Source organism: Syngnathoides biaculeatus, chromosome 23 (genome assembly GCF_019802595.1).
Source record: "Syngnathoides biaculeatus isolate LvHL_M chromosome 23, ASM1980259v1, whole genome shotgun sequence".
In the NCBI taxonomy this organism is placed as follows: Eukaryota; Metazoa; Chordata; class Actinopteri; order Syngnathiformes; family Syngnathidae; genus Syngnathoides; species Syngnathoides biaculeatus.
This window is the reverse complement of record NC_084662.1, coordinates 15,143,571-15,160,404: the sequence shown is the minus strand read 5'-3', so window position 1 is coordinate 15,160,404 and position 16,834 is coordinate 15,143,571. Positions and strand designations below refer to the sequence as shown.

General features: G+C 42.6%; 3 protein-coding genes across 3 annotated transcripts; all 3 read right to left on the bottom strand.

Annotated features, from left to right (window-relative positions):
* Positions 1 to 207: 207 nt before the first annotated feature.
* zpax1 (zona pellucida protein AX 1) lies at positions 208 to 5,362 on the bottom strand. Its single transcript, XM_061812895.1, has 21 exons — positions 5,204 to 5,362; positions 5,059 to 5,135; positions 4,888 to 4,980; positions 4,681 to 4,805; positions 3,637 to 3,777; positions 3,502 to 3,567; positions 3,262 to 3,426; positions 3,106 to 3,202; positions 2,821 to 3,038; positions 2,591 to 2,747; positions 2,288 to 2,496; positions 2,095 to 2,212; positions 1,812 to 2,011; positions 1,634 to 1,748; positions 1,381 to 1,550; positions 1,235 to 1,323; positions 1,024 to 1,154; positions 776 to 965; positions 564 to 705; positions 369 to 495; positions 208 to 297 (listed from the first exon to the last, which is right to left on the bottom strand). Exons 1-21 carry the CDS (start codon positions 5,248 to 5,250, stop codon positions 224 to 226), a joined length of 2,751 nt encoding a protein of 916 aa, XP_061668879.1. The 5' UTR covers positions 5,251 to 5,362; the 3' UTR covers positions 208 to 223.
* A 1,443-nt stretch (positions 5,363 to 6,805) lies between these two features.
* On the bottom strand, positions 6,806 to 7,991 carry ttc32 (tetratricopeptide repeat domain 32). Its single transcript, XM_061813138.1, has 3 exons — positions 7,710 to 7,991; positions 7,470 to 7,636; positions 6,806 to 7,035 (listed from the first exon to the last, which is right to left on the bottom strand). Exons 1-3 carry the CDS (start codon positions 7,823 to 7,825, stop codon positions 6,908 to 6,910), a joined length of 411 nt encoding a protein of 136 aa, XP_061669122.1. The 5' UTR covers positions 7,826 to 7,991; the 3' UTR covers positions 6,806 to 6,907.
* A 466-nt stretch (positions 7,992 to 8,457) lies between these two features.
* Positions 8,458 to 16,478, bottom strand: LOC133496983 (collagen alpha-1(XII) chain-like). Its single transcript, XM_061813120.1, has 7 exons — positions 16,308 to 16,478; positions 14,075 to 14,803; positions 12,566 to 13,232; positions 12,074 to 12,081; positions 11,614 to 11,739; positions 11,342 to 11,440; positions 8,458 to 10,416 (listed from the first exon to the last, which is right to left on the bottom strand). The coding sequence occupies exons 1-7, from the start codon at positions 16,459 to 16,461 to the stop codon at positions 10,361 to 10,363; spliced, it is 1,839 nt and encodes a 612-aa protein (XP_061669104.1). The 5' UTR covers positions 16,462 to 16,478; the 3' UTR covers positions 8,458 to 10,360.
* Positions 16,479 to 16,834: the final 356 nt, after the last annotated feature.

Sequence of the window (16,834 nt, the reverse complement as noted above, 5' to 3'; positions counted from 1 at the left end):
CAATACTCAGGTAAATTTAATGGTTTTAGTAATTTTTTTTTTTTAAACAATTTTAATGTTTAATTACCTAAATACCATTTTAGGACTATAGAATTATGTTAACTATTCTAAATGAGACTTTAACAGTGCTACTCTAAGTACATTGGAGTTTTGTACCAGCATCTTTCAATTACAGTAGTCAAGTCTGAATAATGAGATGTAGCAAGATTTATTTTAAGAATCTTTATTCAGAGTTAAAGAGGGAAATTGGTCCAGATGAGATCTTCCTTTGCTGGGTCGAGTCTGGGCTTCTCTTTGCTGAGAAATAAAATGCTTGTCAACAATGTTGCTTATGTATTTAAGAAAAAGCCAAATAGTTTAGGGCTCACTTCTCTTTACTCCTTTGATTCCATGAAATCCAGAAATGCCAGAACTGCGACGTGGGCACTGTCCTCGGCAGATGCCTTGCGAGTCACCATTTGTGTCACAGATCATGGCATTACAGTGGATGTAGATCTAAAAAGCAAAACTTTAGTATTCTGTAAAGGATAGATTTCATTTTAGAAGATGGAATTAATTTGTACCTCATCTTTAAGAACCTTGTCATCTTTGGTAAAGGTGAACATCTTGAGAGAAAAGCGCTTGAAGTGGGATGGGATTTGGACTCTGGAGTCAGCCGTAACAGGGTGGAAGAGTGTAACATAGCTGTCGTCTTTGTTCTCACACCTGTCGATTGATAAAAGCATTAGTTTGTGTGGGGGCGAAGCGATCATGAAGTACTAAAGAAAATCCTCACGTGTTCACAATGACATCCCAACTGGGCAGAGAATTTCCATCTTCATTAGCTGTGGCCCAGCAGCTTTCCAAAATGAGTTCCAGGGAAGGATCGTTAGAATGGGTCAGCTCCACCTCAAAGTAGAGGGGCTCTCTGAGGTATTTCATTACTGGGTAATCTTCAGGTTGGTAGAAGTGGTAATAGGAAGAATCTGAGGAAAGTGAGAGCATTAGCTGTAGGTCTCGAAGATTTTTGGTGAGCGTTCTTACCATGAGCTAGCCTTATTTGCACATCAAGTTGTCCCTGTCCAATCTCTGCTGAGGGGTAAGTACTGCGGGATTTGTAGCCAAATGTAACTGTTTGAGTGTCATTGACCATGTAGTAGCAGGACACAGTTTGCCTACAGGAGGAGTGAAGAATGCAGATGCGGTAACAGTGCATTAGTGGTTCTTAAAGAGGTGCTCAGTGTTTAAGGTTTACCTATACTCTGGATCGTTGGGTGAAGTGTAGGAATTTCCTTTGTAGTAGAGGCCAATCTCATTTTGGTAGAGCATGTAGTTTTCAAAGAACTGGAGAGAACAAAGTATTAGCACACCAGCAAAGTTTATGTACAAGGTTAAACTTACAGTTCTTGTGGTTCCACAGGTGGCAACAGCGAAGGCAAAATAAGCGAAGCGGTCGTCACTGTAGGTTGGTTTGCAGGACTTGTCCTTCAAAGTGAGCCAGCTGGGGATGAGGTTGGGAACTGATTCTACCTTGACAGCCAGAGCAGTCATGGTTCCATTGGGGTAGCACACTGAGGAAGTTGAAGTTTGACTTAAAAATCCATGCAAAAATGGTATGGACTCAGCCTCATGAAACTAGATTTATTTTCCATACCAGTGGTCTGCAAGGGGAAATTGCAGGTCAGATAGAGATCAGCAAGCATCCAGTTGTTATTTGGCTCCCAAAGCAGCATGTCCAGTCTAGCTCTGACCGAGTCTGATGTTATAAGCTGTGGAAAAACAGAATTACATGTGATATATGAAAAGGCAACTTATCCTAAAGTTAAGCATACCTCAAATGTGGTCTCTTTGGCAGTAAAGGGAACAACAAGCGTGAGATGGGTCTCATTCTCGTGCAGTCGGAAGGCTTGAGCCACCTCAGGTGTTAGTGGCTGGTATCCAACCAGAGTCTGGAAGTTTTTGCCTTGATTTCCAAGTGTTACTTCAACGTAGAACTGATGGTGATCACAGGTTCCTTGGAGGGTGGGAAGAACTTAAAAGGGAGAAGATATAGAATTACCATATATATATATATATATTCAACACAAGGGCGTTCAAACAGGAAACATTCCTTACCAACATCCTGCAGAGATGCCACAAGTTCTACTGGGTGAGCAAAAGGACTTGCTTCAGGATAGATCAAGAAACCAAAGACCAGAGCAAGGGTGTAGGTTGTAACCAAGGGCTCAGGATTCTGCAGAGGGATGGAGAAAAATCAGCCTCATTTGCACTTTGTCAATGTTCTACAATCCCTTCTCAGTTTACATACATGTTTGAGGACTTCAGTGGCGGCAAAGGGAACTTTCAGAGAGAAGCTCTTTGTGCCACCAGGATGCCTGTGCTCTTGTACAACAAAGCCTTTGATTCCACACTCTTCTGAAGTGTATGTGCCAGTAGAGAAGGTGATATTTTTCAGTTCTACATCCTCAACGAAGGTGCCCACATGGATGCTGAACAACCTCTCCTCAGCATTGGTAACTAAAGAAAAAGTAGTCATTTATAAGTGATCTTCGCAACCCTGAAGTTTAAAAATCTCTAATCTGGATGCTAGTGTATAGAAATGTTGATTTACAGTCAACAGCTTGAGGTGGCCTTGGCATAAGAGGTGTGGTGATGGGGAACAGAATTTTATATCTGGTATCTTCATGACTTCTCTCACACCGCCACAGGACTTCAAGCATGGGCTCCACTGTGTAGGTGATGTGGTACTGGTAATCTGGGGCATGGCTCTGAAATTATGCATACTTTTAATTAATGTAGCTGGACATAGGCATCATACACAGATGTAGGGGTGTGCCAAACCTTGTTGTAGCCATCAGGAGAACCCACGGGGATCTCAATAATGAGGTGGAAGTCTGTAGCGGACAGAGTGTAACCACGTGCGGCCATTTGACGTCGATCCAGACGCTGCCCATTGATGCCCATTTGCATCTCGAGGATCTTTACACTTCCATCCAGAAGGGGAGTCACACGGCGGGGGACATGCCATGAGATCATGTCATCAGTGAAGAGGACGCCACCTGTATGAAGAATAAATTAAGATTAAACTGTGCTAATGTTTTCATTTAATGAATAAAAGAAACTCACCTGTGGGGCAAGCAGCCACCATGTTCATTACAGTCAAACCTTCAGGCTTCTTATGGTAGACGCTAACCTTGAAAAGTTCCATTGGGACTCCAGCAACCTAAAGAGAATTTCAGTTACGCTACTGTTGGTGGTACAAACAAACTTCGTGTCGCTTACATCCTCAGAGTAAGTCTCGGCTGTATCATATGGGCTTCGCATCACCAGACGGGTAGCAGTGGTCATTGCTTTGTAGCCAGCTTCTTCGGCCTCATCCTTCATCATCACGACTGCCTTGGGTGTGTAGAAAGTCAGCTTCCAGATACCTTGTTCTGCACCAGATTCCTAAATGAAGGGATTAGCGTTACAGTAACTGCAATGGGAAGGGCACAACCAATTAAGACGTCGCTTTCCACATACATTGGGGACAGCATTCATGTACTCATCCTTTGTATCAGGAACAGGCGCGGGCATGTAGTTTGACACCTACAGGAAAATGCATTTACTGTTAGCTACAGTAGTCTATAAAATTGCTGAAGTGGTCAAACCACTTACTTCCATGTAGTTTCTGTCACAAAGAATCTCTCTGGTGGCCCAACGGGTATAGCTGCAAGTCTTCATCACATTATGGGAGACCACATCTGCTGGTCTACTGTACATTCGCAGTTTGAGGGCAATATCAAAGGATGCATCTTTCTACAAGTACATATGAGACTACCCGTTAGAATCCCAAAGTCATGTCAATATTAGCATTTAAAGGACAAAAGTTTGAAAATTAGATTTAGCTAGCTACATTATAGGATCTAATCCCCCAGTAATATATATAAATGTACAAGCTTTAAAATTTTAACCCTGTTAAATATTGGCCATTTTGGGGAGAAAAGTTTCAACCCTTTAATTTATAAATTCACTTAAACTGTCCAGATTAACCCAGCCAGAGTGGTGCCATGGCTGGGTTGCATGTGGCATCCCGGTACTTGACCGCCATTGTTGCAGACAAGCAGTCAGCATTCTAGATTTTTGACAAGTCTATGGAAATTGCAGAAACAGACATTGGGAAGTGATTTTTCCCGTGTCCCAAAGACAATGGAATTATTGGGGGGGGAAAAAAAAAAAAAAAAAAAAAAAAAAAAAAAAAAAAAAGCTTGCATATATACACACACGATGGAGATCTGAACGAAGCTTGAGTACACAAGGCAAATTGTTATTTGAAAGTCTGTTCTGATCATTTTGTAATCATGTTTTACAGCTAGGGTCCAGATACTCTACTTCAGGGAAGTCTTTCAGATCCTTTGGAAGTACATCGTTGTGGAGAGTATACCGAGCGATAGCTTCAGAGTCTGATCTTCTGTACACAAGTGAATTAAGTCAGCGTAAAACATCCACATGGGTCAGTGGATGTTGCCGGGGTGAGGTCATCTGCGACACCTAGCTTCTCCGTAGAAATGGCGATTTATCACGTAATTGCAACCCAAGAAATGACTTTGCTTTGAGTCACAGGAGTCCTGTAGCCTATCCCAGCTAACTTCAGGCGAAAAGATGACTACACTGAAACTAGTCACTACATAGTAAAGAGTGGTCCCCTCCCCTGAAACGTACTTTGTTGTCCACGTAGCAGCCCATCAGTGATGTATAGATTCTGGTGTTACCCCATGGGTCAGACTCCATGCTGTAGCCACACTGAGCAGCCAAGGCGGGTGTTAGCACAATGTGTCGGGTGCCATCTGAGATAGGGGCAGAAGACATTTAAAAAAAAAAAAAAAATAAAAAAGGCATAAAAAAAAAAGATGTAAATGCTGTACTCACTGATAGCCTGCACTTCTAGTTGGTTCCCTACAGCCAGGGCTTTGTCCAGGGAGAGCCTCATCAAGTTACCAACACAGTCAGCCTTTAAACCACCTGTGGCAAAAGACAGAATTGAGACTAAAGTGGGGACAAAAATGGAAATTTAAAAACCAAAAAGATGAAATGACTTACTTGGCTCTGTGTGGCTCTTAGTATTGGGCTTTGCTTGACTCAAGCCAATCATCACAGCCAGCAGGCTCCATATCAGTCTTTGAGAACAAAACACACATTACAAGAAAAGTCAGTTGAATAGCAGCGACAAAAACCAGATACTTACAAATGCACTGAAGTTGACATCTTGCAGTTTGAGTACAGCCACATCATCCAGGAAAAGTCAAAGGACCAGAACCACTTGCAGAGACTGGCACTCAGAACCCAGCATACCCAACCAACTCTGAAGTGAAGAAGGGGGCTGACTGCCTTCCTGAGGCCTCGCAGCCTCTTTTGTATGGTTCGTGCTGAGGACGCGCAGGTGCTCGGCGTCCGTAATCAGGTCCCGAACCCGCAAACACACACATGCTGGCGCGTTAGACTCGTTAATCTCGCAACACGCATTGAAGCTCGTGTGTCTTCTAAAATGTTTCTCATTCGTTTTTTCATTTAACTGCTCAGTCCAGCGGTCTTTAGAGGACATTGAGAATGGAAATAATTCTGTATTAAAGCCCATATGAACGATTTTTGACATTTTATATGGCAGGTTTTGGGCAGCACGGTGGAGCAGCTGGTAAAGCGTTGGCCTCACAGTGCTGAGGTCCCGGGTTCAATCCCGGACCGGCATGTGTGGAATTTGCATGTTCTCCCCGTGCCTGCGTGGGTTTCCTCCAGGTACTCTGGTTTCCTCCCACATTCCAAAACATTAATTGGACACTCTAAATTGCCCCTAGGTGTGATTGTGAGTACGACTGTTGTCTGTCTCAATGCGCCCTGCGATTGGGTGGCAACCAGTTAATGGCGTACCCTGCTGGGATAGGCTCTAGCACTCCCTGCGACTCTTGTGAGGATAAGAGGTGAAGAAAATGGATGGATGGATGATTCATCATTGTGGACAAGTGGTGAAAGCATATCTGCTCCACAGTTCTGAGGTTGGGGGTTTAAATCCAGCCTCTGACATTTATCTATGTGGAGTTTGTTTTGGTTGTGTGGGTTTTTTTCTCTCAATACACCGGCGGACATGACGCACTTCAGAATAGTAATGCAAAATTATTAGTTTTTCTCATTTGGGCACATCTCCTCACCAAATTTTTATTTTCCTTGACCTTCTCTAGGTTATTCTAAATGAGATGGTGTAGTCGTACTATCGTGTGGTACTTGTTTTAAACAAATTACAGTATTAATGTGATAAAATCGACAACTCTAGAGAACCAATGGGGTCACATATGACCAAGTGTAATTAAGAGCCCACTGTATAAATAATAATAATTACTTTTTTTTCCTTACCCTTAAAGCCAAACATCTCACGTGTCTGCATTAAATGCATAATCTAAACCGGAAGTAAATTGGTACATTTTTCCAAATGTGATATTTTTGTGTTCCTTAGATGCTCATTTATTAATTTAGTTAGTACACAAAATTTTAAAAGAGGATTTGGATGTCTTGGCTTCTCTAGGGTTAATGTGGGGTTACTGTATCAATTTCTCAAGAATCTTGGCAAGCACATGAACCTCTACAACCTAAAACAAATGTTGAACATTTATTTCTTGAAAATATGATTTTCTTCCCCCAGTGCTTATTTATGCACACTTTAGGGAAAACATGTACCAGGAAGTCTGTTCACAACAAAATTTAAATTAAAACTGTTCACCTTTGGTTGAGGTCAGTGCATTCTACTGAGTGTCATTCTAGTTTTGTTTGTATTTCATCTTGAACTAAACAAACGGGCTTGTGGAGGGACATAGACAGTTTATTTAATATCATTTTGAGGAGTTAAGCGTGCATGTCATTTACAAAAACACCACAGGTTGGACACAAATGTTCACAAACGTCAATATTCTCTGTTTGTTTTGTCCTGTTGGTCAAGCAGAGTCCGTCGAAGGCCGACTTTGGCGTCCTCAAAGGTTTCGTTGAGCTTTAAAGCTTGTCGGAAATCCCGAATGGCGTCGTCAAACACACCTATAAGACAGGAAGAGTTGTCTATGTGATGTTTTTCAAATGAAGAGTCACATTGGCTGGTTGAGCCCCCATTTCCAGTTTCCTGTAGCTTTTGGGATCGGTACAGTGGTGTACTGCAAGCACAGGCATCACCGAGTGTTGTCAAGAAGACCACTTTTATCCAACCCAATGTTGGGCTCAACAAGCAGGTAAATAATGTTAACCTTGAGTCAAATTGTTACAATTATACATTTTAGAAACATTTTACTCTGGCATTTTATCCATCAGAACGCAAAGGTTATTTGACTAATTAGACAGTATGCAATTTTGGGAAAAAGAAACGCTTTATTTTGAAAGGGTGCACAATCATTAAAACGTCTGATTTTATTTTGAAGGCCATCGCCGCCGGAAAACGGAAGCTAATGAAATTCCAGGACCAGAGTGTCCTTCCTTACCCAGTCTATAATGTATTAGTCCTCTGTTGTAGAACGCTACTTCAAACTTGTCATCAGCCTGTATCGCCGACGTGTAATCCTCGACGGCTTCGTTAAAATCCACCCGAAAATATTTTATTTGTCCGCGGTTGTTGTAAGCCGTCGCCAAACAGGACGCTTCACGTTCCCTGAAAAAAACAACATGACTTTTGTTTTAATTTCGAATGCCGTTACTTGCCTAGTTAGACAACAGAAAACAACCTGAAATGTTCACAAGACGAAATGAACTTGTTGTAAAGTTCTTCGGCCCTTTCGAAATTCTGGTTTTTAAACTCAAAGTTGGCATTTTGGAGTATTTGTACACACTCGTCCGCCATTGTTATGGCTAAATGCGGAAGTGACGTCACCACACAGCTTCGTTATTCCTGCGATCGCGAATATATTTCAGACAACTGGTTGAAAATAACCATTCAAGGTAAGGTTTAATTTATGATCCAAGTTGCTTTTTGCTCCTCTGAGACACTAAACAAAGTTCTTTAGTGAATAAAACACATGTCGAGGTGAAAGTGGCGCCTCAACGATGCAGAGGTCACTTCCCATTTTGTGCCTCATTAATCACACACTCCTGCCCCCCCCCCCAAAAAAAATGAAGTTTGAAGTTTTAAAGGCCTTATGCATATAAAGGACAACTTTCTTGAAGAGGCAATTGCTTTTACAATAGCTATTAGGTTTATTCAGATTAATTTCAGGCTCAACAAATCTTCATACTATATGCAGGGTTTATGGTATAATGCATTTTCTGTTCTTTTCAATCATCCCATTTTTTTTTTTTTTACAATGACCCATTATGTTCTCTCTCAACTGTGAAGCAGTGACTTGGAAAACATGAAAATGACCATTTGAACTCAAAGTAAATGTGGCCAAGCGTGCCGCTCACGAATTGACACCAGTGCTTGATGCCTGAGATCTCTCTCTCTGCGGTGTGGTATGCAGCTGACCGACTGAGAGACTTGACACAAAGTGTTCAAGTCCAACCGCACCCAGCATCCATCACACATACGTTCTTTCGGTCAGTCGATCAGTCGGCTGGGGGCGTTTTTCTTTTTATTCCTCGCAAGGGTGACTGGATTTCACTCCCCCAGTTGAGGATATGAAAAATCATCATTGAACCATGGAAGGACAGATATGGTGGCCGGATGGATATTAAACAAGTGGGCAGATGCACGGGCTAATATTAGAAACTGCCAGATTGAAAGTACGTAAAGACATTTTTTTTGTATGTTCAGAGGCTTTTCTTTCCTTCAAAGGAAAGCATATTGGAATTTGTCGCCTGTAATCTTTACGCTTTTCCACTTCGCAATGACGTGTCAGCCACATTCGTCTTCTTCCTCCCACTGACACGGCATGACCAGCTTCGCCTTCCATGTATGCGGTAACCATGAAAGCCGGCACGGTGGCAAACAAACACAAAGCAGCTGTCTAGTAAAAGAGTAGACATGAGTAGACCGGAGATAAATGTTGACTCGCGAGGGGGCGCACAAAAGACGCTCTGTGTCCAGCTCACGATTCGGCAAACAAGCCAACTTGACCGAAGGGTCACCTTTGACCCCGGAATGTTGTCTGCCACGACAGTCATGGCGGTAAAAGCACATCCTGGTGGAAAATAAAAAAGCCTTCTATTCCTCTCCTCCAAAAACTAATTCCCACCAAAGACTCTTTCTAATTCAACTATAAAACCTTCCAAGTAACAGCTGCAAAATGTTCACAATTTTTGCTTCTTAATGTATTGTGGAATACTGCTTTTATTCATCTATTGGCGTTGTCGGCTATTTTACGCCTATATTTAATCAACACCACTTGGCAAATGTTATTTACTCCAAAAGTTCTTTCTCCTAAATTTAATTATTTATTTAATTTAATTTGCAATTGTACTTGACTCTCTGCAGCAGCAAACTATCTGAAGCTTGGTTAAATTTTGGCTAGCACCACAGAGCAAAAAAAAAAAAAAGATGAAACGACAGTTCGTAACTCTAATAACTAGAAAGTTGGGGAACTCATAAGTCCAGGTACCACTGTATTATATACCCTGCTAAAAAAATTCCATCAAACATTTCTAAAGAATTTCTAAAGAACTTTAGGACCCAAGTCCGATAGAATTCTAAAAGAAAATCTCGAAATTCTACTGTTCTGTAGAAATTCTATAGAAAATCACAGCCAAAGTTCTATAGAACAAGTTGTTCTGTACAAATTCTATAGAATTCTATAGATTTCTATGGAAATTTTTTCGCAGGGTATAAAGGCATCCAAAGAATGGGATCTTAATTTTAAATAATTCATGCTTGCTATTGTTGTATTTTATAAAAATTGATATCAATTTTGCCTTAAAGTAGTTATAATTTAGGTTTCATTATTAACCATAGTCTACTTAAAAAAGACAAAAATATTCCTAGTAGGCCTATTCTATTTTTTATTCAAACAAAAACTACAGTGGGCATTATATATATATATAGAACACAATGTATTGTATTTTTATGATATTTGATCAAAATTAGAAAAAAAAATATGTACACAGTATGCACAAGGGTCACAAAATCTTCCAAATCTGAATGTTATGTGGGATTTTAAAGACGTGCGGCGCACATAGTCGTTGAACAGAGCAGACATCGATATAGATGTGATTAGTATGTTCACATTCCATGGCGGTCTACAGACATTGCACGCTCGACATCCGTCCAGCAGCGATGGAGCGGCACATGTGCAGGTTGCAGCAGCCCATGTCTCCGACACCCACCGGCAGCCTGCGCAGATAAAGCAAATAAACGGAAAGGGGTCATGCTGTGTGGTCGCCGGGATGTTTTTTTTACTGCCCGGCCGGGTCACCGGAGTGTCGACACTCACCCCTTTGTCAAGCGTTATACGCGGCCCAGCGCATCCTCCAGCCGTTCTATTCTCTTTGCTACTTCAGCTAGTGGCCTTCGAGTCAAGGAGAGATGTCTGCAAATACATTCACTGGCGCATGCATCAAAAATATCCATTCATCCATTTTCTTTGCCGCTTATCCTCACGAGGGTCACGGGGAAGGCTGGAACCTATCCCGGCTGTCATCGGGCAGGAGGCAGAGTACACCCTGAACTGGTCGCCAGCCAATCGCAGGGCACATAGACACAAACAGGCGCACTCACAATCACACCTATGGGCAATTTAGAGTGTCCAATTAATGTCGGATGTTTTTGAGATGTGGGAGGAATCCGGAGTGCCCAAAGGAAACCCACCCAGGCACGGGGAGAACATGCAAACTCCACACAGGCGGGGTTGGAATCGAACCCGGGTCCTCAGAACTGTGAGGCCAACGTTCTACCGGCTGATCCACTATTCCGCCACTTCGCACATACTGTACAGTAAAATGTCAGATAGTAACTCATCTATCGATCTAGCACCTGCCCATCCATCCCACCATTCAACGTTGTGATCAGTGATTGTGCCATATAAGCAATACAGTAAAGCACAGGTGTCAAACTAAAGGCCCGGGGGCCAGTTCTGGCCCGCCACATGATTTTATGTAGCCCACGAAGCCAGATCTAGAGTGTCAATTTCCATGATTCTCGTAAAAATCTGTACCAAAATTTCAAATTGTCATATAACATAAATCATAAAGTTGAGCATTTTTGTGTTACCAAACGTGAATCGTTGAAAAACACATTACCCTTGATTTCTGATTCCAAAACCAGTTCATAAATTGATGACGTATATATGATGTGATGATTAAATATTTTTGATCCACAGTCATAACGGCCCCCTGAGGGAAACCAGAACAACAATGTGGCCTGCAAGAAAAATGAGTTTCACACTCCTGCCGTCAGGAATGTTTTTTTTTTTTCTAACAGAAAGGATATGTTTAGCAGTGAGCTGCTGCACGGCAGCCCGCGTCTGCTTCTGGAACGCTAGTCTGGCTTCACACTTGCACGGATCCACCACCACCTCTACCTTCACCTCTTCATCACAATAAATGACATCATGTCACAGCGTCAGTTCATTGCAGGAAAGTCATATTCAGTTGACACATTAATAGTACTGGACATTTTATATTACCGCTCTCAATGTCAGAAACAAGAGGTAGATATTCACCGTTGGATGGGAATTCATAAAGCGAATCATACGAGCTTACCTTTCAGCGAACATGTTTTCCGGTCTGCGTTCAAGATATAACCAGAGCGGCACTTGCAGTAAAAGGAGACATCACTGTTGACACAAGTGTGCTCGCAGTCATTTCCAGTGGAACAGGGATCCAGACCTAGTCCAGGATTAAAGGATGGGAAAGCAAAGACTTAGTACAATACGGTATGTCACGAGACTCACCAGAGGTTCACTATTTACTGCTAGTATACAACAGTTCAAACAGTTCCAAAATGAGTATTGACAACAGAACCTCAATTGTTCAAACATCTGCATTACCCAAACAATCCACTAATCATTTTTAAAGCTATTTTTCCCACAGAACATGACCTGCAATCTCTGTGCTTGGCTGGCAACCAGTCCAGTGTGTAACCAAACCCTCGCCCACACACAGCTGGGAATACTACTCGGTTCCTATGAATACAATCAACCCAGGCATCCGTTTTCTATACCGCGTATCCTGTTAAATTTCACAGAGAACTAGGGTCTATTTCCACCAGTTTAGGAATAAAGGCAGACTACAACCTAAAACCAGTCAGTCTCAGGGTAGAGACTACTATTTATTCTGACGTTCAAAGTCTCAGTGAGGGGGTACTGAACCAACACTGCTTGCACTGAAGTCAGAGTACCACTACACCATCAGTTACCGCTAAATACAATCTCTCATGTTCTGTTTTTCCTTCCATTGTCTGGCCATTCGCCTTTAAAGCTGATTGGTTTGAAAAAGTGAGGTTCTGTCAATCTCAACATTTTAAAGAAACTGAAAGTTTAAGGTATGTTTGACACTCAAACTTTCCTTTGTATTAATTCTGCAGCTCTAATCAGGTTCTAGTGCCGACACCTGCAGTCCTTGTAGGGGTTCAGAATGCTAGCTTTTAAATTTGTTATTCATTTGAAATGATCTGATTTAGAACGCCCCCGTTAGACTGTAGGTGCCTCCCTACCATGCCAATAGAACCATCGTTAATGGTAGAAGAAGGTCCCGCGGGCCCGTCTCGGTCATACCGCACAGGGTCTCCTGAAACTTTGAGGTGAGCTTCTCAATAACGCCGTAGGTCTCCACGTAGAAGACGTGGTCCTCCAGAGGCAAACTCGCCATCTGCTTCAGCGAAGCCATTTCCGCAAGGTCCACTCCAACAGCGTAGATCTCAATGCCTCCGGCCCGGGCAGCGGCGGAGACGTCCCCCACGCGGTCCTGTGGCCTGCCGTCAGTCACAACGATGGCCACTTTGGCAATGTTGCCGGAGGGAGGCCGGGCTCCGGACTGCTCGGTGAAGACTTCGTTCACCGCCGTCTTGATGGCCAGGCCGGTCATGGTGCCGGCAGCGAGGGGCTCGATGCGGGAGATGGCCTTCTTCATGTCGGGCTTTTTGAAGTGGTCTTTGAGCAGGAACTCGATCTTGACCGTGCTGGCGTAGTTGACCACGGCCACTCTGGTGGCGTCCGAGCCAACCGCCAACGTATCGACCATGTGCACCAGGAAGTTCTTGACCTTCTCGAAATCATTGGGCCGAATGCTACGCGAGCTGTCGATGATGAAAACCAGGTCCAAAATGCGGCTCCTGCACTGAGACTCCGGTGACTCTGGTAATGGACACGGCACCATTAAGGCTATCTCAGCATTGCATGCCAGTTGTTAGCCCAGACGGCATTGTTGGTCCAACACTGGACAGAGTGGCTGATTGAACTTATCATACACTCTCAGGTGCGGCTGCACTCATTCATTTCACATTGGGCTCATCCTTTCATCCTGAATGAAAAGGATGCCAGATGACAAAATAATATGTTACCCCCAAAGATAGACTACAGCCCCTTTTTCCTTCGGGTTATTTACACATACAGTACCATTCAAATGTTTGGACACGCCATCTAACACAGCCAATGAAGATTGTGTGTCTAAACTTTTAACCGGTAGTAAATATTAAACAAAACTGTAAGCGCAACTACACATTTGCTCCCATTCTCCATGAAATAAAAGAACAATGAATACAAGTAAAGTTATTTCATTGATGTTCTTGTGCAATAGTTATTCACCAACATCGGGATGCATTAAAACGACGAATTTAATTGCAGAGAAACTGGTCTTTTATGATGGAAAATGTGAGCAAGTATGCTTTATGCTTTTGTTGAGAGTTCATGCAAGATTAAAACATCAACTGATATGGAGCCGTTTCCTTCTGACTTCCTGTTCCTGCCTCGCATTGCCTAGTGGTTGTGGCTTGCATATGATTATGGATTTCATTGGTCCGTGGGACAATTCTGATTGAGCCCCTTGAGATCTGCTTAGCAACAAAAGCGAAGGGAAAAAATCCATCGTTATTTTTCATTGTCCATTGGGCATGATCAAGATGATCTTGCCTAGCAACAAAAACAGAAAATATTGAGCTTCATCCCTTCTGTCTGTTAGATTTTTTTTCTATTAGGCAGTTGTAGTCATGTTTTTTTCACGAATCAATGATCCTTATTTTCTGTGGAGTTTGGATTAGAAATTGGAATGACGCTCCAAAGGTCGCTGCAATTGTTGCAGTTATGAGTAGTGCCACACCATTTTTTTAAAATATAAAAACATTGCTTGATTGGACCACACATATTAACCATTAAAGAGTCTGCATTAACTGCCGAGCTACAAATGCAGAAAGAAATAAGCTTTAATAATCGAGCAAACCTGACTGGTAATAGTCTACCTGTCTTCACAGGACTGACGGTGGTGGCGGAGCCGCTTTGGGTACTGACCGGCACTGGAGTGGTGGTCTCCGCTGGTGCCAAAGTGGTGGTCGCCGCTGGCGTGGTGGTTGGGGGCAGAGTCAGAGCTATTGTTGGCGCCATAGTTGATGCCGGGGTTACCCGCAGGGTGGGAGGGACAGTCGGGAGGTACACCACGGGTCTAGACGCCACCGTGGGGGCGGATTTTGTCGGACACGGGCCTTGCGGGTAATAAGGGACTTTGAGATTATAGTGGGGGCGGTGCACTAGAGGTGGGGCAGGAACTTTGTAAATATGTGGGAACTGTGGTACCAATTGCCCTTTGAATTTGTGTTGATAGGGCCACATAGGGACCGAGGGTCTGTGGTAAGTCACTGGAGGAGAAAGAGGAAAAGGTGGATACACTACCGGTGGGGGGATCCTTGGTGGCTGGTAGTGGTAGTGATACCCTCCTCTATATGTGTAGTCACCTCTGTGTACTACAGGGCCACCAAAGAGGAGATCATTAGTAGGTGAAAAGGAGGATTTATACACCAAAGCCCCATTTCCACTCAATGTTACAGTTCAGGTTGGTTGGCTACACTACGGTTTGGACCAAATCATCCTGATCATGTTATTATTTTTAGTATTTTTTTTTTATAAGTGGATAAAGTAGACTGTTTCAATACTGGAGTCGGTTACCTAAAAAAAATTGAGGATCTGATCAGGTTTACTGTAATACTGAGGTGGATATACTGTGGAACTATGCCTCCCTGGAAAGGTACTGTACACCTAAAAAGGGGTTCTCAAGAGCATGTTGAGCCAGATAGCGTTGAATATTTTTGGAATATGCTAGAAAATGAGCTTATTGTGCCTGAGTACTTGGTGGAATTGTGGAATTCAGAACACCTACCCTTGGATAAGTGGATAACTCACTCAAGCCATTAGCCACAGCTACTGGATAAAAAAAAAGGTACTAAAAATGGGAGTGCATTTGCCCATTTGTTATTTTTAAATGAAAACATTTCGAAAGAAAAAGTGAAAAATAAACACCCTAAATTAAACACCGAACTGAACTGTATATTGCATGGTGGGAACAAGGCTTTGGCAACTTACAGTGAAAAATATACATTGCAAAGCAAAACCCTTACTCCACCACAAGCTTTGTTTGAATAATCTTTCCAACATGTGGTCATTATTATTTTTGCTACGATGGTGGCCTAAGACTTTTGCCACCAAACTGAAGAAAAGTTGAAAAGTTTGTTTGCTAGCAGGATTACTGAATTAATTCATGCTAATTTCCTTGTGGAGGGGGAGGGCATGCAAAGAAAAAACTGTCATATTTTAGTAAAGATCCTCTCCACAAAGGGGTTTTTCTGGTTCCAAAAACATGAGAACTTGGCAGAGACTAAACGACAGAATGTTATATTTAAGGAAAAAAATGCTGTACATGATCAAATTATGTGGTAACCGTAATTATACTGTAGTAACATGCACACTGGTTCATGACTGATAAAAGGATTTAATTTTTAATTCCAACACTGAATGTATGATAGAACTCCTGCATTACTCCCAGAAAAATAATAAAAACGACAGTCGTTATCATTCTTTGCGGTGCCGTGGTGGAATAACCGCTTAAAGCATTGGACTCGCAGTTCTGAGGGCCCGGGTTCAAATCCCACCTGTGTGGGATTTGCACGTGTTTCTAATATTTTGGCTACATTCACTAGCCTCTTATTTTTTTCAACTTAATATTTATATAAAAAACAAGTATACATTCTTCTAATAATGATTAATTATTAATTATTTAAACATCTTTGAATTGTTCAGTTCCATTCTGTTACACTGCAAAATACAAGAAGAGGATAATAAGTATTATTATATATATTAGATTATTATACACATACACATTTTTTTTTATCCTGATCTTGCAATGAAGCACATTACATTTTCCATGTGAGCACATTTGCTTAATAATTACCCGTATTCAATAATTGAACGTACTTGCTGGGTTGAGGGTCCGCGTGGGGGGTCGTCCGTTGTTCCAGCTCCGTCCAAAGTTCTGCGCGTGGAGCTGGTAAGTGGCCAACACGTTGCCAAGCATCAGGAGGGTGGCATACGCGACCCCCCACAGCCAGTACTTCATCATCACCATCATCCTCCTTCACAACTGGCACTCGTGGTCTCCTCTCCCTTCCGGGTCCTGGCGTTCCTCATATGAGGGGGGGGGGGGGGGGGAAGGCCAACGCGTCACGTGTGTTTTGCAGGTGGGGGCTGGGTCATGTGACCTCCCGGCCGGCATGCGGACTGGTCGACCCAAAAGAGGTAAACTCTCAAATAAACTGCACAGTCTCGGTAAGAGGATCACACTAAGATTATAAACCTGTAAAGTTGAATACTTGCATGCTTACATTCATCTTATTAGTACTGTAATCCATCTTTTTCTCTGCACACTCATGGATGAGGACCAGGCCCCTATTAGGGATAAAGCATTCATTAGAAGGGAGCCCTTTATTTGTACAAATAGGCTC